This window comes from Pongo abelii, chromosome 7, assembly GCF_028885655.2.
Source record: "Pongo abelii isolate AG06213 chromosome 7, NHGRI_mPonAbe1-v2.0_pri, whole genome shotgun sequence".
NCBI lineage: Eukaryota > Metazoa > Chordata > Mammalia > Primates > Hominidae > Pongo > Pongo abelii.
This window is the reverse complement of record NC_071992.2, coordinates 95,261,849-95,289,774: the sequence shown is the minus strand read 5'-3', so window position 1 is coordinate 95,289,774 and position 27,926 is coordinate 95,261,849. Positions and strand designations below refer to the sequence as shown.

General features: G+C 37.4%; 1 protein-coding gene across 4 annotated transcripts in view; it reads left to right on the top strand.

Moving 5' to 3' along the window:
- MRPS28 (mitochondrial ribosomal protein S28) overlaps positions 1-27,926 on the top strand; it is a 209,129-nt gene that overhangs the window by 5,342 nt on the left and 175,861 nt on the right. For all 4 annotated transcript variants that reach the window (XR_008528043.2, XR_010141214.1, XM_054561794.2 and 1 more), the window contains exon 2: positions 21,685-21,866. Coding sequence is in view for 2 of the 4 variants with exons in the window: in XM_054561794.2 (XP_054417769.2) it covers positions 21,685-21,866 (182 nt within the window). In the remaining 2 variants the exon portion in view is untranslated. The remainder of the gene's footprint in view (positions 1-21,684; positions 21,867-27,926) is intronic.

Genomic DNA, 27,926 nt, shown 5'->3' with positions numbered 1-27,926 from the left:
TGTGTTTTACTACCTTTATGGTATACGCACAGCTCTCATAGTAAAGTCATTTACAAACCCATTTTATCCTGTTTGCTAGCTGTAGTTCCTGAAGAACAAGGGGCCATTTTCAATCCACCCTCTTGATCCTTTGCATAATGCTTTACACTTAAGTAGGGATTGAATATATATTTGCTGATTTAAGTTGGAATGAAATTTAAACAGTTTGATGGTTGAATAATTACAAATGAAAAATAGCATCTCAGATGGCCTATTATTAGACTTAAAAATATGTATATGATGAAAGTCCAAGTTGTACCTATTGATTTAGTTCTTATAGTCGTTAAAGTGTAGACTACTTATATGTGGACCTCAGAAATAAGCCCATACACATTATCCTTACAAAGAACTTTCCCTGCAGCCAGGAATTTAATCAAGGGCAATGCATCATGAAGTTCTTATCCTGTTACACACTCGGGTTACTAGTTAAAGGGAACCGAAGTTAAATGGCATTAAGTGTAATGCCATTGTTCTGTATGGAGGTTGTAGGTTCCATACTCATCCCATGCTCACTTACCTACTTTTCTTTTACTTTGCTTCATTAGCTTTAATATTGGTTTATGCATCTTTCCCTTCAACTAATTTTGTTTTGTTTTTAGAGTAGCAACCAAATCTTTTTTTTTTTTTCAGACAGGGTCTTGCTGTGTTGCTGAGGCTGGGGTGCAGTGGTGCAAACTTGGTTCACTGCAACCTCTGTCCCTCGGCTCAGGTGATTCTCCCACCTCAGCCTCCTGAGAAGCTGGGACCATAGGTGTGCGTCACCATGCCTGGCTGATTTTTGTATTTTTTTGTAGAGATGGGGTTTTGCCATATTGCCCAGGCTGCTCTCGCACTTCTGGGCTCAAGCAATTTCCCTGCCCTAGCCTCCCAAAATGCTGTGATTACAGGTGTGAGCCACCACACCAGGCCATCCCATTCATTTTTATAACCATTCAAGTCAGGTACCATTTTCCCTCCATTTTTAAAGCCTTAATCCTTCTTGTGTCACTTAGACAATATAAATTTGTAGAATTTGTTAAGGCAATTGGGAGCTGTGCTATGGCCTATAACTCATCTCGTAGCCACAAGGTGGCAATAGTTGAGCAAAGAATTGGTTTTTCTGCTTTATGACTCTTACTCCTTCTTAGCAGTAGAGGGTGGCATGCTACTTTTCAGAACATTGGAAAAAATGTTTTTCAGAGAGTTTTGGGGCTGCACAGTAAAAATTTTACTCGAATTTTAAATTTATTTAAAATACTGATGTTACATGACAGTTTATAGTTTTACCTTATTTTAGCAATACATTAGATTTCATGCAAATATTTTTAAATGTAGTTTTTTACTTTTTTGTGAATATTTTTATTAGTATTTTTTTATTTCAAAATACTCAAATATTCCAGAAGACAGAATATCTAAAATCAGATGTTCAATCCTTTCAGAATACTGGAAAAATAAAAATATATAGATTTAAAGGGCTTATTTCAATATAATAGGGAAATTAATTTATTTTTGGTATAATTTTTAAGTTCACTAAATTCATATACTGTAATAGTAAAATTATATAGTTTTACTTAACCCTTTGTTTTTCTTATCAGTTTTACTGACAACTTTAAAAATTATACCAGTGTTTTAAAAACTATTTGATATGTAAAAGAATGATGGAAAATGTTTCTGGTTTTAACCATGGTGCCAACCTGTTTTTACATTATAGAATTCTAGGAGAATTACCTCTGAGTAATAAAAGTATTTTGAAATGTTGTATGTCTCACATTTTCAAAGCATGTTTAGAGGAAATGACCAGTTAATATAAAAACAATGAAATAGTGAAGAAGTACATAGAATTCTCTGGGGAAAGTAGGTTTTTGTTAACACCTGTAACATGCTTATAAGCAGTACTATACATTTCTTGAAAGAAAAGATGTATATGTTCTGTATGTATTTTGTTTTTGGGTGGTCATATGATCTGATCATACCCAATCAGACTCATGACTTCCCAAGCCAACCTTAGTTTTCTCACTATTTGGAGATCGTAATTCTCATTTTTACTCAGAAATTTCACTTCCATCTTTTAATGTGTCTAAGTTTGCTTCTAAGGCTACACTTAAATTTTTCTCTTTTAATCACTTTAATTTTTATAACCTGATTATGGCCCTTAAGTTTTTTATCTATTGGCATTAGATATCAAGAAATAAGAGCAATTAAGCACATTCAAGTGGAGCCTGGTTTGTTGGGATTTGGGAATAAAACTAAATAGTCTTGATTCAGTTTGGGTTTTGCCTACCTTTTTAAATCTTCGGGGATTCCATTGTTGACAACTGCCAGGAAATGAGTGGTGGACTAAGTCTAGGAGTTGGCAGCTGAACAAGTTGCCTGACCTCTGGCCAGCTACCCAAATTGAGATGGTTGGGTTCTCTGAAGGGACATAAATGCACACTGAGAACTGGGTGTCACTGGGACACACAGTATTTATCCCAAAGGAATGAAATGTTCCTAACAGCTTCATTTTGTAATAGCCAAAAACTGAAAGCAGCCTGGATGTCTTTCAGCTGTTGAATGGTTAAACAAACTGTGGTACATCCTTACCATGGAATACTACTTAGCAGTAAAAAGTAATGAGTGTTTGATACAGAAAATAATTTGAATGACTCAAAGGAATTATGCTGAGTGAAAAAAAAAGCCAGTCCCCAAAAGTTACATATGGTGTGATTTCATTTATACAACATTTTTGAAATGACAGAATTATAGAGATGGAGAACAGATCAGTGCTTACTAGGAGTTAGGAAGGAGGGAGGTAAAAGGGATATGTGGAGTTACAAAAGGACAGCAGAAGGAATCCCTGTGGTGATGGACTTGTTCTGCATTTTGACTGTGATGGCCAGTACAGAACCTTTACATGTAATAAAATTGCATTGATGATTACATGTATAACTGGTGAAATCTGAATATTGTTGGATTGTGTCAGTGTCAGTTTCCTAGTTGTGGTATCATACTATAGTCTTCTAAAATGTTACCTTTGGATAAGGGTGCAGGGGCTCTCTGTGTATTCTTGGTTACAACTGCATGTGAATCTACAGTGATTTTTAATTAGAAAGTTAATTTTTTTAAAGGGAGCATTTCACTGGTCTCTTGGGCCCAGCACTGATAAGACCGTTGAATTCCATAAACATGTGACAATTATCCCACATTATTTCCTGTAAGGTAATTTTTTGTTGTTAGAAGCAATGCAGTGTAGAATACCAGAAAAATCCAAGAATAGTTAGAAGTAAAGTTCCACATGCCTACCTGCATACCTTAGCCTTTAGTCGACAACTTCTGTCTTACTAGAAACCTTAAAAGCATCCCTTGGTCCCACTCTATGCATCTGTCAGCATCTGGCTCACAGCTCTACTCATAAAATGAGAGAGAGACTGACTGTCCAGTCTCCTTTTGTAACTGTTTTTCCCTATCTAACATAATGTTTCTCCTGCTTCCACGATATACCACTATTACAGAGATTTCTAAACTTTTTTGATCATGTCCCTTCGTTAGTAAATTTTTGAGCACATGTTCCAGTATTTACTTAAAAAATACATTTGTGGCTGGGCACAGTGGCTCACACCTGTAATCCCGGCACTTTGGGAGGCCGAGGTGGGTGGATCATGAGGTCAAGAGATCAAGACCATCCTGACCAACATGGTGAAACCCTGTCTTTACTAAAAATACAAAAATTAACCGGGCATGGTGGCTCATGCCTGTAGTCCCAGCTACTCGGGAGGCTAAGATGGGAGAATTGCTTGAACCCGGGAGGCGGAGGTTGCAGTGAGCCGAGATTGTGCCACTGCACTCCAGCCTAGCGACAGAAAGAGACCCCGTCTCAAAAAAAAAAAAACAAAAACTGTGTATGTACCAATATATATATTCGTACTGTAGTTTCTTTTGTTATATACATTTTAAAGCATTTACACATAAAAACATTTTGAAGGTGAAGTTAAAAAAAACAAACAAATTCCAGTGTTTTCTTCTTCTGTCCTATGGGTTATGAGAGAGATCACTATTCTTTGTTACAGCCTGACCTTTTTCCTTCAGGCCTGCTCTGTAAGTGTGTGTTGGTTGGCCACAAATTTCCTATGTCTTTTTACGAACATTGGCCACAAATTTCCTATGTCTTTTTACGAACAATCTCCCCTTTAACCTTCTCTACAAGTATTTCTTGCTTGCTTTCTTGGTTTCCCTTGATAACACTGCTTCCCTTCTGGTCTTCCCTAGTATAGATTGCAATGGGTCTCAAGACTAGGAGAAGAAAATGACTCATCTTGGTTCTCGTTTCTCAGTACCATTTCAGACTACTGTTCTATCAGAAATACTTTAAAAAGGCTCCTTGATAAAAATCTTTTCAATTCTTTCAGTTTTTCAATCAGCATCTGGCTCACAGCTTTTCTCTTTTCTTCATACTTACCATCTTCATTGACCAGCATTTACACTTGTAAACCAAAAATAAAATTCTAAAGCCCCCCCAACCATCTGAATGGACCCCTCCTGTCGGCCAAGGGCATTCCAAAGTTAACCTGAAAAACTAGTGCAGGCCATGATGGGAAGGGGGAGCCAGACGTGCCTGATTATACCTCCCTCCTTTCAGAATTAGTGATAGAAATGGCTCTTTAAGTCTAGTAAGAAACATTTACAATGTGTTTTCTCTGAAGCCTGCTACCTGGACGCTTCATCTGCATGATAAAACCATAGTCTTCACAATGCCTTATGGTCACCCAGACATTCCTTTCTATTGATAATAACCCTTTCAACCAATTGCCAATCAGAAAATCTTTAAATCTACCTGTGACCTGGAAGCCACTCTCGTGACCTGGAAGCCACTCTCGCAACCTGTGTCTAGTTCTCCTCCCTTTCTGGACTGAACCAATGTAACCAATGTACATCTTACACGTATTGATTGATGTCTCATGTCTCCCTAAAATGTATAAAACCAAGCTGTGCCCTGACTTCCTTGGGCATGTGTCTCAGGACCTCCTGAGGCTGTGTCATGGGCGTGTCCTTAACCTTGGCAAAATAAACTTTCCAAATTGATTTAGACCTGTCTCATACTCTTGGTTTACACATTAATGACTACCAATACTTTGGCCACATAGTTTTTTGTATATTAACCTTATATTATGTAACGTTGCTGCAGTTACTTATTCCAGGAGGTTTTTTTCTTGTTGATTCTTTTTGATTTTCTACATAGATCATCATGCCATCCATGATAAAACACAGTTTTATTTCTTCCTTCCCAATCTGTATACTTTTATTTTTTCTTTTTTTCTTATTGCATTAGCTAGGACTTCTAGTACAATGTTGAGAAGCAGTGATGAGAGGGGACATCCTTGCCTTCTTCCTGTGCTTAGTAGGAAAAGTTTCAAGTTTCTTACCATAACATATGTAGGTTTTTTGTAGATATTCTTTAGGAAGTTGAAGCTTTCCTCTAGTTTTCTGAGAGTTACTATTATAAATGGGTATTGGGTTTTGTCAAATGCTTTTCCATTTGACGAAATGAAATATGACCATGTGATTTTTCTTCTTTAGCCAATTGATGTGATGGATTACATTTTTTTTCTATTTTTAATTTTTGTGGGTACATAGTAGGTGTATATGCTTAGGGGGCACACGAGATACTTTGATACAGGCATATAACATGTGATAATCACATCATAGTAAATAGAATATCCATTCACTCAAGCATTTACTCTTTGTGTTAACAATCAAATTAAACTCTTTTAGTTATTTTTAAATATACAATTAAATAATTATTGCTTATCACCCTGTTGTGCTCTCAAACACTAGGTCTTACTCATTCTTTCTAACTACTTTTTGTACCCATTAACCATCCCCACCCCATTATATACTATAAGTGTACTATATCGCATATAAGGGAGTGGGGATGGTTAATAGGTACAAACCCCCAATACCCTTCCCAGCCTCTGGGTAACCATCCTTCTACTCTGTCTCCATGAGTTCAATTGTTTAAATTTTTAACTCCCACAAATAATAACATGTAAAGTTTGTCTTTCTGTGCCTGGCTTATTTCACGTAACATAATGACCTCTGGTTCTATCCATGTTGTTACAAGTGACAGGATCTCATTCTTTTTTATGACTGAATAGTAGTACTGCATTGTGTATATGTACCACATTTTCTTTATCCATTCATCTGTTGATAGGCACTTAGGTTGCTTTCAAACTTTGGCTATTGTGAACAGACCTACAGCAAACATGGGAAATGTCTCTTCCGTATACTGATTTCCTTTCTTTGGGGTATAAAACCAGCAGTGGGATTGCTGGATCATATGGTGGCTCTATTTTTAGTTTTGGTTGTTTTTTGTGGAACCTCCAAACTGTTCTTCAGAGTGGTTGTACTTATTTACATTCCCACTAACAGTATATGATGGTTCCCTTTTCTCCACATCCTCATCAGCATTTATTACTGCTGGTCTTTTGGATAAAAGCCATTTTAACTGGGGTGAGATGATATCTCATTGTAGGTTTGATTTGCATTTCTCTGATGATAATGATGTTGAGCACTTTTTCATATGCCTTTTTGCCATTTGTATGTCTTCTTTCGAGAAATGTCCATTCAGATTATTTGCCTTTTTTTTTTTTGAGACAGAGTGTTACTCTGTCTCCCAGGCTGGATTGCAGTGGCACGATCTCGGCTCACTGCGAGCTCTGCCTCCTTCCGGGTTCATGCCATTCTCCCACCTCAGCCTCCCCAGTAGCTGGGACTACAGGCGCCTGCCACCATGCCCTGCTAGTTTTGTTTTTGTATTTTTAGTAGAGATGGGGTTTCACCATGTTAGCCAGGATAGTCTTGATATCCTGACCTTGTGATCCGCCCACCTCAGCCTCCCAAAGTGCAGGGATTATAGGCGTGAGATTATTTGCCTATTTTAAAGTTGGATTGTTAGAATTTTTTTCCTGTAGAGTTGTTTGAGCTCCTTATATATCCTGGTTATTAATCCTTTGTCTACATTTTGATTTTTGAATGTTAAACCTGGCGTTAAGTCTCAGTTGTGGTATATAATTTTTATATGTTGTTGGATTTGATTTGCTAATATTCTGTTGCAGATTTTTGCATCTACATGCATGAGAAATATTGGTCTGTAGCTTTCTTTTCTTGTAATGTCTTTGTGTGGTTTTGATATTAAGATATTACTGTCCTCATAGGATAAGTTCCACTCCTATCTTCTGAAAGAGATTGTAGAGAATTGGTTTGATTTCTTCTTTAAATGTTTGGTAGAACTCACCAGTGAACCCATATGGACCTGGGGCTTTCTGTTTTGGAAGTATATTAATTACTGATTTAATGTCTTTAATAGACATAGGCCTATACAGATTGTCTGTCTCTTCTTACTTGAATTTTGGCAGACTTTGTCTTTCAAGGAATTAATCCATTTAATCTAGGTTATCAAATCTGTGGATATAGAGTTGTTTATAGTATTTCTTTAATGTCTATGGGATATGTAGTGATGTCCTCTCTTTCATTTCTATTATTAGTAATTTGTGTCCTCTCTTTTTGTTTTTCTTAGCCTGGCTAGAAGCTTACCTCAAATAACCAGCTTTTGCTTTCATTGATTCTATTGATTTCCTGTTTTCAGTTTCATTGCTTTCTGTGCTAATTTTTATTTTAGATAAGTTGTGTTTTCATTTTCATTTAGTTCAAAGTATTTTTAAATTTCTCTTGAGATTTGTTTGACTCGTGTGTTATTTAGAAGTGTATCTGTTTACTCTAAGAATTTTGGGATTTTCGAGCTATCTTTCTATTCCTGATTTCTAATTAAATTCCACTGTGGTCTGAAAGCAGACATTGCATGATTTCTATTCCTTTAAATTTGTTGAGGTGTGTTTTATGGTCCAGAATGTGGTCTGTTTTGGTGACTGTTTCATGTGGCATGAGAGGAATATATATTCTGCTGTTGCTGGATGAAATTGTCTACAGATGTCCATCATATCCAGTTGATTTACGATGTTGTTGAGTTCAGCTATATCCTGAGTGATTTTCTCCCTGCTGGATCTGTCCTTTTCTGATAGAGGGACATTAAAGTCTCCAACTGTAATGATTCATCTATTTTTCCTTGCAGTTTTGTTAGTTTTTGCCTCATGGTTTTTGACTATTCTTAGGCATGTACACATTAAGGATTATTCCAACTTCTTCAGATAATTAACCCTTTTATTATTAGCAAATTGTTTAACATGAACAAACTGTTGTTAGATCAATTAATAATTAAAAACTTAAAAGTTTTAATTTTACCTTCACATATTCCTTCTCTGTGTTCTGCCTTTATGTAATGTAGATCTGAGTTTTTGACTTTTATAATTTTCTTCTTTCTAAAGAATTTCTTTAAACATTTCTTGCAAGGCAGGTCTACTTGCAACAAATTCCCTCAATTTTTATTTGTCTGAGAAAGTCTTTAATTCTCCTTCATTTTTGAAGGATAACTTGTCAGGGTACAGAATTCTAGGTTAGTATTTTTTTTGTTTCCTCTTAACACTTTAGATATCTCACTCCACTGTTTTCTTGCTTGCATGATTTATGAGGAGAAGCTGGATATAATTTTTATCTTTCTCCTCTGTAGGAAAGCTGTTTTCCCCCCAGGCTTCTTTTAGAATTTTTTCTTCATCTTTGATTTTTCTGTAGTTTGAAAATGATCCTGTATGCCTAGATGTAGTGTTTTTGGTGTTTATTCTGGTTGATGTCCTCTGATCTTCCTGGATCTGTGGTTTGGTGTCTGATATTAATTTGAAGGAACGTCTTAGTCATTATTGTTTCAAATATTTCTGCTGTATTTGTCTTTCTTCTCCTTCTAGAATTCCCATTAGTTTACACCTTTTGTAGTTGTCCCAAAGTTCTTGAATATTCTGTTCTGTTTTTCCCTCAATCTTTTTTCTCTTTGCTTTTCAGTTTTGGCAGTTTTTTTTGAGGTATCTTCAGAGTCACAGATTTTTTTTTTCCTCAGCTGTGTCATTTACCTGTAAGCCCATCAAAGGCATTCTTCATTTTTGTTACAGGGCTTTCAATCTCTAGCATTTCTTTTTGATTCTTATTTAAAATTTCCGTCTTTCTGCGTACATTGCTTATCTGTTCTTACATCCTGTCTGTTTCTTCCATTAGAGCCCTTAGTGTCTTAATCATAGTTGTATTAGATGCCTGGACTGATAATTTCAGTATCCTTGCTGTGTCTGAATCTGGTTCTGATGCTTGCTCTGTCTCTTCAAGCTATGTTTTTTGCCTTTTTGTCTATCTTGTAATTTCTTCTTGATAGCTGGACATGATGTATTGGGTAAAAGGAATGGCTGTCAATTGGCCTTTAGTAATGTGGTGATAGGGTGTGTGGGGAGGGAAAGTGTTCTATAGTCTTATGAGTGGGTCTCAGTCTTCTAGTGAGCCTCTGCCTCTGGACTGTGAACTTCACATTTGCTTCTCGGTGATTCCCTCTCTTTTGGTAGGACAGAATGACTAGTGCCAGCTAGAGTTGGTTATTTCCCTTCCGCCAGGACACTTAGGCTCTGACAAGTGTTTAGGCTCTGGTTGAAGAGTTTCCTTGAGGACACACCTCATATGCATGATAGTTTTATATGTATGCTTAATGTATATTCAAAAGACAACACCTGTTTGATAAATGAATTGTTGAATAGGAGAGAGTGCTCTGATGTATTTCAAAATAGTTCTGTTCCCCGCAGAACTTGCTGTCTGAAGTACAAGGGGATTTTTCTCCTATATTCACTGTAAGAACCAGGTTGAGCTCCTGGAGATAAAACTCACAAAAGTGTGAGAGTCCCCAATAACTGAGTCTCTCTGGAGTTTTTAACTTTCAGACTTGTCCACACTGAGCCTCCACCAATTCACCAGTTACAGCTCAGGTTTCCCTACCTCGGCACTGGTTCCCACAGAGGTTTCTTCTTGGAGGCTTCTTTTCAGTAGTTCTCTGCATTCACTTGTCTCTCCACGTTTGAGAACAGCAGTTTTCCCTGTGCCCCCCACCTCTCAGATGGATCTAAGAAGAGTTGTTGATTTTTCAGTCATGACAATCAAACACATCTCCAGACATTGCCAAATGTCCCCTGGAGTTGGGGTGGCGGGGGGGGGAAATCATCTTGGTTGAGAAATACTAGATTAGTCAATAAAACTTGATGGTGGTGACTGAGTCTATAAGAAATTAATTTTAAAAAAAGCTAAAGTTTTTTACAGGGGGCTGTTTACCTTCAGACACTATTTGAGTGCTTTACATATGGCCACACATTTATTCCTTACAACAATCTTGTAAAATAGATATAATTACAAACCCCATTTTATAAGATGAGTAAATAGCAGCACAGAGATTCTAAGTGCATAGACCTGTCCCCAGAGCTGGTAAGTGGTAGAGCCAAGGTTCGAGCCATGTGGCCAGACTTTCCAGCCTTCCTTTGCGAGCCCTCGTATTTGAATCATCACAAATTGTTCATATGCTTGTTGCACAGCTGTCATTTGGAGTCTTTTCTTTGCTGCTATAGGTTATAGAAACAGTATAAGTTACTGCTGCATAACAAACCATCCCAAACTTGGCTCTCCTCTATACAATTTGTTTGATTTTTTTAAGGGAAGAGAAAAAATATATTTATTTTTGACAGGATAATATATGCCTATTACCAGATATTATGCACTTGAGGAATTTTGTGCTTGACAGAATATTGACTGCCCTGCCTGTGTTGTTTTTAGTTATTCTCCTTGTTTTCAGCTTGTCTTCTCACTGCAGCCTGGCATGACTGAGCTCCATACCTTTATGGAATTCTTCAGGATAGAATAGCTTTTTTTTTCACAGCTTCTTCTTCTTGAATTTCACTCTGCTTCATTAATTATCACTCTTCCACATGCTTTCTGTCCACTAGAAAGTATGTTTGTATACTTTTGTTCTCCATCTGTTCTCTTCAATATTGAGAGTTTATAATTTTTACTATTTTTTAATTTATTATTTTACCATCATTTAATGGGATTTCAGGAGGGAGAGAGATAAATGTAAGTACCTTAGCACCTTGAGCCACCAATACATTTATTTCAATAAAAGAACTTGTTGTGAGCATAACATTTATTGGTTAGTGTTAAAGAAACAAAAGTTATTATAGCACAGTTAATAGAAGTGAGTCATTTTTGGAGATGCATGTTGAAATTTTTTTCTTGCTAACCAGTATGAAGTAGTTAAAGTATATATACCATTTCATTACTTTTATTGTTATTGTTTCTTTTCTTTTTTTTTTTTTTTTTTTTTTTGAGATGGAATCTCGCTCTTTTTGCCCAGGCTGGAGTGCAATGGCACAATCTCAGCTCACCGTAACCTCCACCTCCTGGGTTCAAGTGATTCTCCTGCCTCAGCCTCCTGAGTAGCTAGGATTACAGGCATGCACCACCTCACCCGGCTGATTTTGTATTTTTAGTAGAGACAGGGTTTCCCCATGTTGGTCAGGCTGTTCTCGAATTCCGGACCTCAGGTGATCCACCTACCTCAGCCTCCCAAAGTGCTGGGATTACAGGGTGAGCCACTGCACCCAGCTGTTGTTATTGTCTACATTAAAAGAAGTAACTGGGTAGGATGTTGTCTCCCATTTCTAATTTGTATTGCTTTATAAAATCCTTTTTATATTTTAGAATATTTAAGAATTCCTACTACCTTATAGAATTGGAAGAAAATTTATAGTTATCCAATCCTTTAATTTACAAGTGAGAAAACAGATCTAGAGAAGTTAAATGACTTATTCAGGATTTTTTTTAGCTGTTTATTGGCTGAGTTGGTCATAGAAGTCAGGTTTCATAAGTATTTGTTATTCTTCTGTACTGTTTTCTTTTAAGTTTGCTATGATGTTTTTATCTATTTTCTATCTTCTGCAGCAAGTTTTATTTAAGAACCACTGTTCAGCATCCCATGTAACTTTGAATAGCATGTATGGTACTCATGTATAACATGAGGTAGTTGGATTAGTTGATTTCTCATATTCTTTTAACACTAGTTGCCCCTGACTCCAAGCTGTATATTAAATGGTCCTCATATGCATGATAATTATATATATGCTTAATGTATATTAAAAAGACAACACATGTTTGGTGAATGAATGAATGCATGATTGAATAAATGAAAGTGATACTGTTCCATATGTCTGTAATTCCTTTACCTTACTCCTTTCTACCTTGACGGTCCTGTCAACTTTCAGGCTTCAAAGGAGAAAATAGTACAGCAGAATAGCAGGAGATCTGATCTCTATGACCAACTGTTAATGGAAATAGTCAACTCCAAGTTAGTACCTGTGACAGCTCAGTTAGTGAGCTTTATTGTAACATTTTCCGGGGTTAGGCACTGAGCTCTATGATACATATCCAGCGGTGACAGTATGCTTCCAGTCTCTGCAGTCTATATCAGCATGAGAGGAGCTATCAATGTTAGTTTAGAGACTTTATAAACAGGACTCCCTGTAGTGAACATGGATTGTGGGAGTTGCTACATTTACTGTTTTTAGAAGTCATTTGACAAGTAAATGAGTACATTTTGGTATAAGCCCTAGGATTCAGAGATGGTTCTAGACTACGATTTTTGAAGCAAGTGTTTGTCTGATTGTTTGATGTAGCCTCCCAAAATCAATGATGCAATTTCAAAAATCAAATGAAATGATGATCTACAATTTAAAAGCAAATTCAGGTGTTAATCCAGGGTTCTTATGCTTGTGGTAAAATTATTTCACTCACCGAAAACACACTGACTTCCTTGCAAAATGTAATAGAGGCAAAAAATAATGGAAGGGAAATGTTCTACTTCCACTTGATTTTAAAGTTACCTATAAAAAATAACTATAACTTTATAAAGTTTATAATGTAATAAATATTTAACTACAGACTTACTAAAAATCTCAAGAGAATCTTTTTAAACAGTCGAGAGCACTCAATAATTTTCTAAAACCAAGGGGAAAATACCACTTACTATTATACTAATCTTAGCTGAAACATCTCTTCACAATTGAAAAAGGACATTGTGTTATTTTAGGAACAGGTCCTAGTGATGGCTGAATTATCTCCAGTAAAAGTTTAACTACTGGATCTACTACTACTGTATCTACGTGTCATCTGGTTTTTTGTTTTGTTTTGTTTTTTGTTTTTGTTTTTTGTTTTTTGAGAGTCTCACTCTGTCGCCCAGGCTAGAGTGCAGTTGTGCCATCTCAGCTCACTGCAACCTCCGTCTCCTGGGTTCAAGTGATTCTCCTGCCTCAGCTTCCTGAGTAGCTGGGATTACAGGCACATGCCACCATGCCCGACTAATTTTTGTATTTTAGTAGAGACGGGGTTTCACCGTGTTGGCCAGGCTGGTCTTGAACTCCTGACCTCAAGTGATCCACCCACCTTGGCCTCCCATAGTACTGGGATCACAGGCGTGAGCCACAATGCCTAGCCCCTGTCATTTAGTTTTAATTGGACTATGGCTTCAATTGAAAGTCAGCCAATTGAAAAAAAAAAAAACCCCAAGGCAAAAAAAGAAGAAAAAGAAGAGAGGAACTCTGGTAGATATCAACCATAAAAGTGGAGTAATGGGAAAGCAGATCATAGGGAAAGTGGGCAGGACCTGCCCTGGTTACAAGTAGAGACTCCCAAGTTGATACTGTTTGCTCTTCTCTAGAGCACTGCTATTCTCAGCTGCTTTGGTGGCAGCTGCTATGGATGGAATAATGGCTCCCAGCAAAGGATTATGTAGCTGCTCTTGTCAAGAATGGCTTACTTAGAATTAACTCTTTTACGCTACCTCTAAAGGGCAAGTCAGCTGTGTCTGTGTTACCTCTGTAGGATTTGTTTTATCTCTGGCTCTGCAAGAAAGAACTATTTTCAAAGTGCTTGTTTAAGGACCTTTAATGTTGTATTTTGTGGATTTATAAAACTAGTATGATTGCTCATGGCATACATTCCTGGTTACCTTTTCAGCTCCAGTTGGCCTCTAGGCCTACTGACTTGTCTTTAGTTTAGATTGACCCTTTTGTGCTAAGGATTTTTTCCCTGTGTGTTTCAGTTCACCAAGTAAATTCATCATCATACCCTCCCTCTAGCACCTGAGGGACTTGGCATAAGCCAAATGTCTTGACTTTCTTTTTCCTGAAGCAGAGGTCATAAACTTGTGGTTCGTGGGCCAAATTCAACACCTGGTTGTGTTTTGCCAGGTTTGTAAAATGGAAAACTTTATCCCCCTGCATATAAGTATTTAAAAATTGGAAAATTTACATTAATATGTGGATTTCTGGCTTTTCTTGGAAAATTAAAACATTAAAAATTAAAACATAGGGACTTGAATTGCAGCTACAGCTGGAGCTGAGTAGTGTCTACACCTTTTAAACTTGGGCACATATCCTGATTATCAAGCCCTCACCTGGCCTGGCATTTGAGTTTGTAATCTTGCAAGTAGTACATGCATTAAACTTAAGTCACAAATATAGTTGTGTAGCTTTAAAAGTAAATGCGCTTTACTATTGAACTTTTAGTAGTTCTCCCTTGAATAACAAATGTAAAACTCATTCCAAATACAGCATTTAGGTCGTCAGATCAAATTGTTAATGTTCTTCTGTGATTTGCTCTCACAGATAGAAACTTAGCAGTTCCTTTAGTTTGTACCAAATTGCACACACCACTCCATACACAAAAATGAGTAGAAGGCACAAATCTGTGTTCAACGGATTTGGAAAAAATGTGTTGGGAAAAAATTTTTGTAAGAAAAAAAGAATAATTAGTCATACCTCAAGTGAATTCAATATGTAAAAAGATTCTCAGAAAGTGAATGGCACAAAACAAGCTATTTTTCTTTTGGAATTTACTTTAGGAAAAATAAAAGTATAACAAATTCAAGTTGTTTAAAAATTATATATAAGGAACTCATGTTCAGACTGATCATTATGATAAAAAGCTCTTAATTGTTTTTATCTTAATGTATATTTACATTTGTATTAAAAGAATAGTCACTTTCACTAAACTTGATTTAGAAGGCATTTTTTTACAGATGGTCAGTGCTAGGAATAAAGTCAGTTGCTTCTTGGATGCCCTCCTCACATGCTCATACTCTGACCACTAACCACCCCCCACCCCATTCTCAGAGACTTGATATACAGGCACTCTTCTACTCTCCCTACCCTGCCTGGGCTCTTGAGACCTCACCCTGGACTGTCACATCTCTGTCATCCTCCGCCAAGTATAGATGCCTAATTTCTTTCTTTCTTTTTTCTTTTTTGAGACAGTTTCCCTCTTGTTGCCCAGGCTGGAGTGAAATGGCGTGATCTCGGCTCACCATAACCTCTGCCTCCTGGGTTCAAGTGATTCTCCTTCCTCGGCTGCCTGAGTAGCTGAGATTATAGGCATGCACCATGATGCCTGGCTAATTTTGTATTTTTATTTATATTTATTTATTTATTTATTTTTTATTATACTTTAGGTTCTAGGGTACATGTGCACAACATGCAGATTTGTTACATATGTATACATGTGCCATGTTGGTGTGCTGCACCCATTAACTCGTTATTTACATTAGGTATATCTCCTAATGCTATCCCTCCCCCCACCCCACGACAAGTCCCAGTGTGTGATGTTCCCCTTCCTGTGTCCAAGTGTTCTCATTGTTCAATTCTCACCTATGAGTAAGAACATGCGGTGTTTGTTTTTTTTGTCCTTGCAAAAGTTTGCTGAGAATGATGGTTTCCAGCTTCATCCGTGTCCCTACAAAGGACATGAACTCATCATTTTTTATGGCTGCATAGTATTCCATGGTGTATATGTGCCACATTTTCTTAATCCAGTCTATCATTGATGGACATTTGGGTTGGTTCCAAGTCTTTGCTATTGTGAATAGTGCCACAGTAAACATATGTGTGCATGTATCTTTATAGCAGCATGATTTATAGTCCTTTGGTTATATACCCAGTAATGAGATGGCTGGGTCAAATGGTATTTCTAGTTCTAGATCCCTGAGTAATCGCCACACTGACTTCCACAATGGTTGAACTAGTTTACAGTCCCACCAACAGTGTAAAAGTGTTCCTTTTTCTCCACATCCTCTCTAGCACCTGTTGTTTCTTGACTTTTTAATGATTGCCATTCTAACTGGTGTGAGATGGTATCTTATTGTGGTTTTGATTTGCATTTCTCTGATGGCCAGTGATGATGAGCATTTTTTCATATGTCTGTTGGCTGCATAAATGTCTTCTTTTGAGAAGTGTCTGTTCATATCCTTCGCCCACTTTTTGATGGGGTTGTTTGATTTTTTTCTTGTAAATTTGTTTGAGTTCTTTGTAGATTCTGGATATTAGCCCTTTGTCAGATGAATAGATGCAAAAATTTTCTCCCATTCTGTAGGTTGCCTGTTCACTCTGATGGTAGTTTCTTTTGCTGTGCAGAAGCTCTTTAGTTTAATTAGATCCCATTTGTCAATTTTGGCTTTTGTTGCCATTGCTTTTGGTGTTTTAGACATGAAGTCCTTGCCCATGCCTATGTCCTGAATGGTATTGCCTAGGTTTTCTTCTAGGGTTTTTATGGTTTTAGGTCTAACATTTAAATCTTGAATCCATCGTGAATTAATTTTTGTATAAGGTGTAAGGAAGGGATCCAGTTTCAGCTTTCTACATATGGCTAGCCAGTTTTCCCAGCACCATTTATTAAATAGGGTATCTTTTCTCCATTTCTTATTTTTGTCAGGTTTGTCAAAGATCAGATAGTTGTAGATATGCGGCATCATTTCCGAGGGCTCCATTCTGTTCCGTTGGTCTATATCTCTGTTTTGGTACCAGTATCATGCTGTTTTGGTTACTGTAGCCTTGTAGTATAGTTTGAAGTCAGGTAGCTTGATGCCTCCAGCTTTGTTCTTTTGGCTTAGGATTCACTTGGCAATGCGGGCTCTTTTTTGGTTCCATATGAACTTGAAAGTAGTTTTTTCCAATTCTGTGAAGAAAGTCATTGGTAGCTTGATGGGGATGGCATTGAATCTATAAATTACCTTGGGCAGTATGGCCACTTTCATGATATTGATTCTTCCTATTCATGAGCATGGAATGTTCTTCCATTTGTTTGTGTCCTCTTTTATTTCATTGAACAGTGGTTTGTAGTTCTCCTTGAAGAGGTCCTTCACATCCCTTGTAAGTTGGATTCCTAGGTATTTTATTCTCTTTGAAGCAATTGTAAATGGGAGTTCACTCATGATTTGGCTCTCTGTCCGTTATTGGTGTATAAGAATGCTTGTGATTTTTGCACATTAATTTTGTATCCTGAGACTTTGCTGAAGTTGCTTATCAGCTTAAGGAGATTTTGGGCTGAGATGATGGGGTTTTCTAAATATACAATCATGTCATCTGCAAACAGGGACAATTTGACTTCCTCTTTTCCTAATTGAATATCCTTTATTTCTTTCTCCTGCCTGATTGCCCTGGCCAGAACTTCCAACAGTGTGTTGAATAGGAGTGGTGAGAGAGGGCATCCTTGTCTTCCACCAGTTTTTAAAGGGAATGCTTCCAGTTTTTGCCCATTCAGTATGATATTGGCTGTGGGTTTGTCATAAATAGCTCTTATTATTTTGAGATACGTCCCATCAATACCTAATTGCTTGAGAGTTTTTAGCAGGAAGGACTGTTGAATTTTGTCAAAGGCCTTTTCTGCATCTGTTGAGATAATCAAGTGGTTTTTGTCTTTGGTTCTGTTTATATGCTGGATTACATTTATTGATTTGCATATGTTGAACCAGCCTTGCATCCCAGAGATGAAGCCCACTTGATCATGGTGGATAAGCTTTTTGATGTGCTGCTGGATTTTGTTTACCAGTATTTTATTGAGGATTTTTGCATTGATGTTCATCAAGGATATTGGTCTAAAATTCTCTTTTTTGGTTGTGTCTCTGCCAGGCTTTGGTATCAGGATGATGCTGACCTCATAAAATGAGTTAGGGAGGATTCCCTCTTTTTCTGTTGATTGGAATAATTTCAGAAGGAATGGTACCAGCTCCTCCTTGTACCTCTGGTAGAATTCGGCTGTGAATCCATCTGTTCCTGGACTTTTTTTGGTTGGTAGGCTATTAATTATTGCCTCAATTTCAGAGCCTGTTATTGGTCTATTCAGGGATTCAACTTCTTCCTGGTTTAGTCTTGGGAGGGTGTATGTGTCCAGGAATTTATCCATTTCTTCTAGATTTTCTAGTTTATTTGCGTAGAGGTGTTTATAGTATTCTCTGATGGTAGTTTGTATTTCTGTGGGATCAGTGGTGATATCCCCTTTATCATTTTTTATTGCAACTATTTGATTCTTCTCTCTTTTCTTCTTTATTAGTCTTCCTAGCGGTCTATCAATTTTGTTGATCTTTTCAAAAAAACAGCTCCTTGATTCATTGATTATTTGAAGGTTTTTTTGTGTCTCTATCTCCTTCAGTTCTGCTCTGATCTTAGTTATTTCTGCCTTCATTTCATTATGTACTCAGTAGTCATTCAGGAGCAGGTTGTTCAGTTTCCATGTAGTTGAGCGGTTTTGAGTGAGTTTCTTAATCCTGAGTTCTAGTTTGATTGCACTGTGGTCTGAGAGACAGTTTGTTATCATTTCAGTTTTACATTTGCTGAGGAGTGCTTTGCTTCCAACTACATGGTCAATTTTGGAATAAGTGTGATGTGGTGCTGAGAAGAATGTATATTCTGTTGATTTTGGTTGGAGAGTTCTGTAGATGTCTATTAGGTCCACTTGGTGCGGAGCTGAGTTCAATTCCTGGATATCCTTGTTAACTTTCTGTCTCATTGATCTGTCTAATGTTGACAGTGGGGTGTTAAAGTCCCCCATTATTATTATGTGGGAGTCTAAGTCTCTTTGTAGGTCTCTAAGGACTTGCTTTATGAATCTGGGTGCTCCTGTATTGGGTGCATGTATATTTAGGATAGTTAGCTCTTCTTGTTGAATTGATCCCTTTACCATTAAGTAGTGGCCTTCTTTGTCTCTTTTGATCTCTGTTGGTTTAAAGTCTGTTTTATCAGAGACTAGGATTGCAACTCCTGCCTTTTTTTGTTTTCCATTTGCTTGGTAGATCTTCCTCCATCCCTTTATTTTGAGCCTATATGTGTCTCTGCACGTGAGATGGGTCTCCTGAATACAGCACACTGATGGGTCTTGACTCTTTATCCAATTTGCCAGTCTGTGTCTTTTAATTGGAGCATGTAGCCCATTTACATTTAAGGTTAATATTGTTATGTGTGAATTTGATCCTGTCATTATGATGTTAGCTGGTTGTTTTGCTCGTTAGTTGATGCAGTTTCTTCCTAGCATCGATGGTCTACAATTTGGCATGTTTTTGCAGTGGCTGGTACTGGTTGTTCCTTTCCACGTTTAGTGCTTCCTTCAGGAGCTCTTTTAGGGCAGGCCTGGTGGTGACTAAATCTCTCAGCATTTGCTTGTGTGTAAAGGATTTTATTTCTCCTTCACTTATGAAGCTTAGTTTGGCTGGATATGAAATTCTGGGTTGAAAATTCTTTTCTTTAATAATGTTGAATATTGGCCCCCACTCTCTTCTGGCTTGTAGAGTTTCTGCCGAGAGATCCACTGTTAGTCTGATGGGCTTCCCTTTGTGGGTAGCCTGACCTTTCTCTCTGGCTGCCCTTAACATTTTTTCCTTGATTTCAACTTTGGTGAATCTGACAATTATGTGTCTTGGAGTTGCTCTTCTCAAGGAGTATCTTTGTGGCGTTCTCTGTATTTCCTGAATTTGAATGTTGGCCTGCCTTGCTAGATTGGGGAAGTTCTCCTGGATAATATCCTGAAGAGTGCTTTCCAACTTGGTTCCATTCTCCCTGTCACTTTCGGGTACACCAATCAGACGTAGATTTGGTCTTTTCACATGGTCCCATATTTCTTGGAGGCTTTGTTCGTTTCTTTTTACTCTTTTTCCTCTAAACTTCTCTTCTTGCTTCATTTCATTAATTTGATCTTCAATCACTGATACCCTTTCTTCCAGTTGATTGAATCAGCTACTGAAGCTTGTATATTCATCACGTAGTTCTCATGCCATGGTTTGCAGCTCCATCAGGTCATTTAAGGACTTCTCTACACTGGTTATTCTAGTTAGCCATTTGTCTAATCTTTTTTCAAGGTTTTTAGCTTCTTTGTGATGGGTTCAAACTTCCTCCTTTAGCTTAGAGAAGTTTGATCGTCTGAAGCCTTCTTCTCTCAGCTCATCAAAGTCATTCTCTGTCCAGCTTTGTTCCATTGCTGGCTAGGAGCTGCATTCCTTTGGAGGGGGAGAGACACTCTGATTTTTAGAATTTTCAGCTTTTCTGCTCTATTTTTTCCCCATCTTTGTGGTTTTATCTACCTTTGGTCTTTGATGATGGTGACGTACAGATGGGGTTTTGGTGTGGATGTCCTTTCTGTTTGTTAGTTTTCTTTCTAACAGTCAGGACCCTCAGCTGCAGGTCTGTTGGAGATTGCTGGAGGTCCACTCCAGACCCTGATTGCCTGGGTATCAGCAGCAGAGGCTGCAGAACAGCGAATATTGATGAACAGCAAATGTTGCTGCCTGATCGTTCCTCTGGAAGCTTCGTCTCAGAGGGGTACCCAGCCATGTGAGGTGTCAGTCTGCCCCTACTGGGGGGTGCCTCCCAGTTAGGCTACTCGGGGGTCAGGGACCCACTTGAGGAGGCAGTCTGTCTGTTCTCAGATCTCAAACTCCGTGCTGGGAGAACCACTACTCTCTTCAAAGCTGTCAGACAGGGACATTTAAGTCTACAGAGGTTTCTGCTGCCTTTTGTTCAGCTATGCCCTGCCCCCAGAGGTGGAGTCTACAGAGGCAGGCAGGCCTCCTTGAGCTTTGGTGGGCTCCACCCAGTTGGAGCTTCCTGGCTGCTTTGTTTACCTACTCAAGCCTTGGCAATGGCGGGCGCCCCTCCCGTAGCCTTGTTGCTGCCTTGCAGTTTGATTTCAGACTGCTGTGCTAGCAATGAGCGAGGCTCCGTGGGCATGGGACCCTCCGAGTCAGGCGTGAGGTATAGTCTCCTGGTGTGCCATTGGCTAAGACCATTGGAAAAGCGCAGTATTAAGGTGGGAGTGACCCGATTTTCCAGGTGCCGTCTGTCACAACTTCCCTGGCTAGGAAAGGGAATTCCCTGACCCCTTGCACTTTCTGGATGAGGCCCTGCTTCGGCTCACATTCGGTGGGCTGCACCCACTGTCCTGCACCCGCTGTCCGACAAGCACCAGTGAAATTAACCCTTTACTTCAGTTGGAAATGCAGAAATCACCCGTCTTCTGGGTCGCTCACACTGGGAGCTGTAGACTGGAGCGGTTCCTATTCGGCCATCTTGGAACCCCTAATTTTGTATTTTTAGTAGAGACAGGGTTTCTCTATGTTGGTCAGGCTTAGAACTCCCGACCTCAGGTGATCCACCTGCCTCGGCCTCCCAAAGTGCTGGGATAACAGGCGTGAGCCACTGCGCTCCACTTGATGCCTACTTTCTTTAGCTCCTCTTCAGGAAGGAAAGGATGGAAGAGGAAGTTGAAGAGCATAACTGGCATTTTAAAGCAAAATTCCACATATATTTAAAAATTATTGCTACAACAATTGACTTTAAGAAAATTTCTTTAAGACTTTATTATACCTTCATGTTGAGTTATATGCATATAAATATCTCTTTTCACATTTAGGGTTCTCCAAAAAATGTGGAATCCTTTGCATCTATGCTGAGACATTCTCCTCTTACACAGATGGGACCTGCAAAGGATAAACTGGTCATTGGACGGATCTTTCATATTGTGGGGGATGATCTTTACATAGATTTTGGTGGAAAGTTTCATTGTGTATGTAGAAGACCAGAAGTGGATGGAGAGTAAGTAAAATCATTTCCAAGTACCTTAAGAGTATTCATAAAAGTCATGATAGCGCAAAAGTATTGTTGAATGAAAGGTGATTTTTTGAAAAGACAGAAAACGTATTTATTTGTCTTGATAATGCTGAAGTAAAGTCTGAAGTGCTTTAAAAATACTTGTTGGTCATGTTAGGCCAGACTCATGTCTTCTCAAAGCAGTGAGAGCAGTTGTTGGGAAAACTTGAATGTTCATCCTGATAATAAGCCATTCCACACCATAAACTTAAAACCAACTTTGTAATAATGCATGTTGCTTAGGTTATTTTGCCTGGGACCATTTTTTGGTCCCTTCTCTCTGTTCCACTTTTCCTTTCTTTTTTTTCTTTCTTTTCTTATTATTTTGCATCTATTTTTAGGATTATTTTTCCTAATAAATAGAGTTCATTCTGTTGTAGTTTATGTAGGTAAAGATATTTATGAATATAAATAGGCACTGGAGAAAGCACTAAGGTGGGAGATCTAGGAGTGGAATATCAAGAGTCAAGGAGAGGTTGAACTAAGATTCTGAGATGGGAAAACAATAGAACAATAGTAAATGAGATAAAGTGATTTTTTTTCCCCATCAATTTCTAATGTGCATTTTTTAGTTTTCACTGTTTTTTATATCAGGATGCATGTTACATTTGACAGTATATTAAATTAACTGGCAGTGTTTTTTTTTTTTTTCTTAATCATATATAAAACAATAGTGAATCTAATAATCAATGGTATTTTAGATAGGATGAATTACAGTGTGTAAGAAGTTTTTGGCATATAAAAATTGGTCATATTGTGGAAATGAAAGGCAAAGAGTCTACTGTAGACCTAGGAGAGCAATTATGAGAATGAGTTGCCTCTCTCCTGAGAGCTGGATATTAAAGATGCCGTTGATAATTGGTCTTACCCAATTATAAGCTTGTTCTACCTGAATCTGAATAGGGTCTGACAAACTTAACAGAATATACATTTCCTCAGATTAATGATATATGAGTAAATATTTAACAACTAGCTGATTGAAAAAAAAAAAAGCCTCAATTTCTGTAATGTAAAATACTCCCAGCATGGCCAGTGTCAAGTCACCAACATGATGTCACCAAATGCAGGGTTGGGAAGATGTGTGCACAGTGCTTCTCACAAGCTGGTATTAGCTGGCTGCAGCACACCTCTACCTTAGATAACCAGAAGCTGAACAGTGTTTTAACAAGATGAGTGGTATAAACCAGGTGTCAGCTGAAAGACTGTGCTCCCTGGCATGAGAGGAATGGCTTGAGCATGACTTGAATTGGTATATCAAATATCATACAAGCTTAGTTCAAAAGTAGGGAGACTCAAAGAAATTTCTAAGTAGGATGTGTCTGTCAATCCAGATTTTAATACTGTAATCAGTATCTGTTACGTAAACGGCTACTGAAGGAATTCAATTAGTTATTGTGTCTAAAAATTTAGAAAAGTGATTGGCATATGGTAAACAAATGCTACTATTGTTATTGTTATTTTCATTGCATTGTTATTACTAAAATCCTGGTGACCTAATGATGACATCCCTCAAGAATTCCTTTTGAGGAGGGTTTATGAAGGAGGCAAGTAAGAAGATATGTGATACAAAAGTTACCCTTTAAGGGAGGTATCCTCAGCTCTTAGGTACTATCAGCAGAAGCTGTAGCAGATCATTTTTTCATTAGTAGAAAATATATAGTAATTATAAAATAAAGTGCTGTTTTATTTTACACAAAGAAATCCTTAGTCCCTTCCTTACAATTGATCATCTACCATGGATGCTGTCCATCGCAGTGCCTGTCTTATTCTTACAAGCTGACCTAACATGCAACTGGAGAATCAGGTATTGACTTTATAAAAAGATCTATTTTATGACAACTCTGCTAAGATATTTCTCAGCAGATATTCAACTGCTTAGTTAAGTTTATTATAAATTACAAATACTAGTCATATACTTTTTTTATATGTGAGGATGGAATTCTGTTAATCATATCTCTTTCATGGATATTTATTTCTTTGGGGATATTCTTTTGTCTGCACTGTTCTTTTTTTCTCATTGAATTAAAAATTTAAAACATCACTTTTGTGATTATGTTATATTCTTGAACATAATATATTCAGAATGCCTTAGAGGTCTAGAATTAAATTGCCCCAGCTGGACTTGAACTTGGGCTCAAGCAATCCTCCCACCTCAGCCTCCTGAGTAGCAGGGACTTACAGACATGTACCACCATGCTTGGCTTTAAGTCACAGATTTTTAAGTATCAGATTTGCAATTAGTTTTCTAATGAGTAGTATAGTCTGATTTGGATTTGTTCTATGTGTAGTATAGCTTTAAATGGTTAAATACTGGCATCTATTACAACATTTATTAAATCTTAATTTTTTATTTAAAACTAAATATATACCACATATGCACACATTCTATTATATAAATTATTTTCTTGAAACCTCCATCTCTGTCTGTTCTCCCCCCAATGAAGCAGTCATAAAAGCTTTTTGAGGGGAGAGGGGGTGGCTTTTAGTAATTTTGCGAGTAAATTGTCTAGTCTTTGGAGCAGTCACTATATTAGAGTCTTTTTAAAGGTACTTAGGAGAGTTATATGCCTGCATCTCTTTGTTGGGTAGTTATCTGTAGTAATTTCTCTATTCCTGCTTCCATGAAACCACCTGCTTAGTATCCAGTTACTCTTACCAGAAATACCCATTTAAACTTCAAAGGAGTCACAAAATAAATACATTCGTGAATGAGGATCATCAAGAGGGAGGAGCCAAAGTGCTACAGGAGTTGATTTGTTCATTCATTCATTCATTCACTCATTCATTCAACAAATACTTACTAGACCTCTTCAATTTGCCAGGTACTGTTGTAAAGACTGGTAAACCAGACAGACTAGTTCTCTGCTCTCTTGAAGTGCATATGCAAATGAGGGAAGGAGGCATAGATAGTAAACAAGTACATGAATCAATTTAAAATATTGGTAATTACATAAGTAAAAATGGATAATATGGTGACAGAGTGCCTGGTGAGTGGAAAATAACAGTAGTCAAAAAAGGCCTTTGACTTCTAGTTCTAGTTCTGTAAGTCTGAAATGTCATCAAAGTGCCTTAAAAAAAAAAAAGATAAGAGTCAAGGTTTCAGCTGTCTCTGAAGCTCTCTCTCTTCATCATCCTCTTTGGTCCTACAGACTGATAATGTTATTTCTAACTGTGCCCAATCTTCAGCCAAGGTTTAACATCAATAGTTTGATTACTTATTTTTTCTGCCTACATATCCTATGTACATACCCTTACGGCTATGTAGATAACAACTCCAGCTCTTTATCGACATACATTGTTTTTTGGAGAGAAACTTATTAACATAGCAAATTTCATGTTCTCCAATTTTTAATCTATCATGAAATGAAGGTTTATATTCTTCACAGAATGATTATTAGATCTTCATTTGTACATGTAGAAATGCCTAAGTTCTTTCCAGAACCCTTCTCTAGGTTTCTTATAAGGATCTGTCACTTATGCTTTGAAACTATTGTTGAGAATTGTCAGGTCAGCATAATTACTGTTTTGGTTACTGATTACTCCTACTTATATCTAAAACAAAATTTGTGGGTAGGAACCTACTTTATTCAAATGTTTGCCTGTTGTCTTTATCACTGAACAAGGAAGTAATGAGATCCAGCTCAGTTGTTTGTGGTCTTCCCCTTTTTGTACCTGTACGTTTAGATTATATGACTAGGTAGAAGAGCTTATTGGGCTGTACACATGTTCTCTGCAGTCATGCTGTCAGGCCTCTGACTGAGCAGATTCTAGGAGGCTGAATCTCCATAATGGCAGAGCTTCCTGCTTTGGTACATTTTAAATCGTTATAAATAAGATAAATATTTACATAATCTGTTCATCATTCATCAGCCTTCCTTTTTTTTTTGATCCTTTTAGAGAACTATTTTATTCTCTTCATTCAGACTTTTCTGTAGTTGAATAATGCTACTTTAGGACAGTTTAAAGATTAATTAAATACAATGAAAAATAACTAATTGAAATATCCAGTTTAGCCAAATGTTTTAATTTTTTATTGTTTCTTTTAATAAGTAAGTTTGGCATTTCAGACTTATAACAACTAATAGGGATCAGAAAATATTTTGATTAATGAATATTCTAATTAGCTAAATAATAGCCTTTTAAGTTCTATAACTTTTGTTTTAATGTTCATTTTTGATTATAGTTTAAAGGAGCAGTTTTTAGTCTTTGTACCAAAATGCCCTAGAGTTTTGCAGAAAAGCATAAGATATTGCTTATTGGGGATAAAGGGGCAGTTGGGCCCTACTTTCAGAGCAGCCCTGCATTTATCTGTTTTATGTATTATAGCTCTGGGACAATTTTGTTTAATGTGTGTGGTGAGTTATTTCTACTGTAAATAAGAAAAGTTTGAAAAACACTTGGAAAGGAAGAAACTAATTTTAGAAAGACATGACCTTAATAGTAGCATTCAGAATCTAAGCTATAGTACTTAAGCATGAACAATAGTAATTTGATCTACTTAGAGTGAGTTGCAAAATAGACATACGTATATTTAGAGATTTTGAGACATGCATGGGACCTTATAGTACCAGCCTCAAAAGTTGTAATTATTATATTTTTCTTTTAAATCAGCTTATGACTTGAAGTCAGAAATCACATATGACAAATCAGAATGACTCAGAATGGCATTAACTTCTTTGGAAGTTATCATTTAATAACTGATTTGTCAAATCAATTGACATCATCTTTTTCTTTTGTAAAGCCCACTGGCGGATACCAACACCACATGGAACATTAGAAATTAGTGGTCCTGTACTATACCTAGGCACTTTGGTTTCTTCCAGTTGAGGTATATGTTTAGCAAAAGCTCAGTTGTGCTTCTTTCTTTTGAGACAGAGTCTTGCTCTGTCGCCCAGGCTGGAGTGCAGTGGCATGATCTCAGCTCACTGCAACTTCTGCCTCCCAGGTTCAAGCAATTCTTGTGCCTCAGCCTCCTGAGTAGCTGGGATTACAGGCATGTGCCACCATGCTCGGCTAATTTTTGTATTTTTAGTGGAGACAGGGTTTTGCTGTGTTGGCCAGGCTGGTCTTGAACTCCTGGCCTCAAGTGATCCGCCCGTCTCGGCCTCCCAAAGTGCTGGGATTACAGGCATAAGCCACCATGCCTGGCCTAGTTGTACTCATTTCAAAATGTGTTTATATTAAGAAATTTACTTGAATATTGTACAAATTAATAAAATTTGAATACAGAAAGGGTTTTTGTTCTTACGAATGCTAACTTTAATGTTTTAGAAAGACTCCATAACAAAACTTTGGTTTTTTTGTTTTTTTTCCCCCATCTCTGCTGCTTGAATCAGAAAGGAGAGAGTTTTTTGTCTTTAAGAAATTGCTATTGAATTAGATTGTGCAAGAAAACTGTAGATTGAAACAAAAATTATAAAAATGTGAAAGGTATTGCTTTCCAATTGTCTTTCTGTTCTTGTTCTACTTTCACATGACGCCCTGGCAGTCACAGACCTTGCAGTGTGGGTATTGTTATGTGAGGAAGAGCAGAGCTTCAGTGAGTGGACCCCCTACTGAGAGAGAATGCCTTGGCCCCATATTAGAATATTTGCATTAATCTGCTTTAAGTTAATATTTTTGCTGTGTACATGTGTACTTTTTTTATGAGTCTTTAACCTAATTTACCATGAACCTTTCTATGAGTCAGAGGGCTTGTATGGTGATTTAAAAATACAGAGCACTTTTCCCATCATGGGAACCTGTATACCCTTGTTTTTAGACTTTTTTTTTCTGTCATATTAATGCAGCAAACAGTTTCACAGACTTGATTGTTTCGTTTCTATATTCCATCTGATTTCCTTCTGATAATCTTAACAGCTTTTTAAAAACCTACACTGGTATTTTATGAATATTGTCTTATCTATTCTTCACAACAAACATAGATAGTGGGTATTATCCCCATTTCCCAAATGAAGAAAACGAGTCTCTGAGCATAAATAATGTGCTGCAGTCACGCAACTAGGG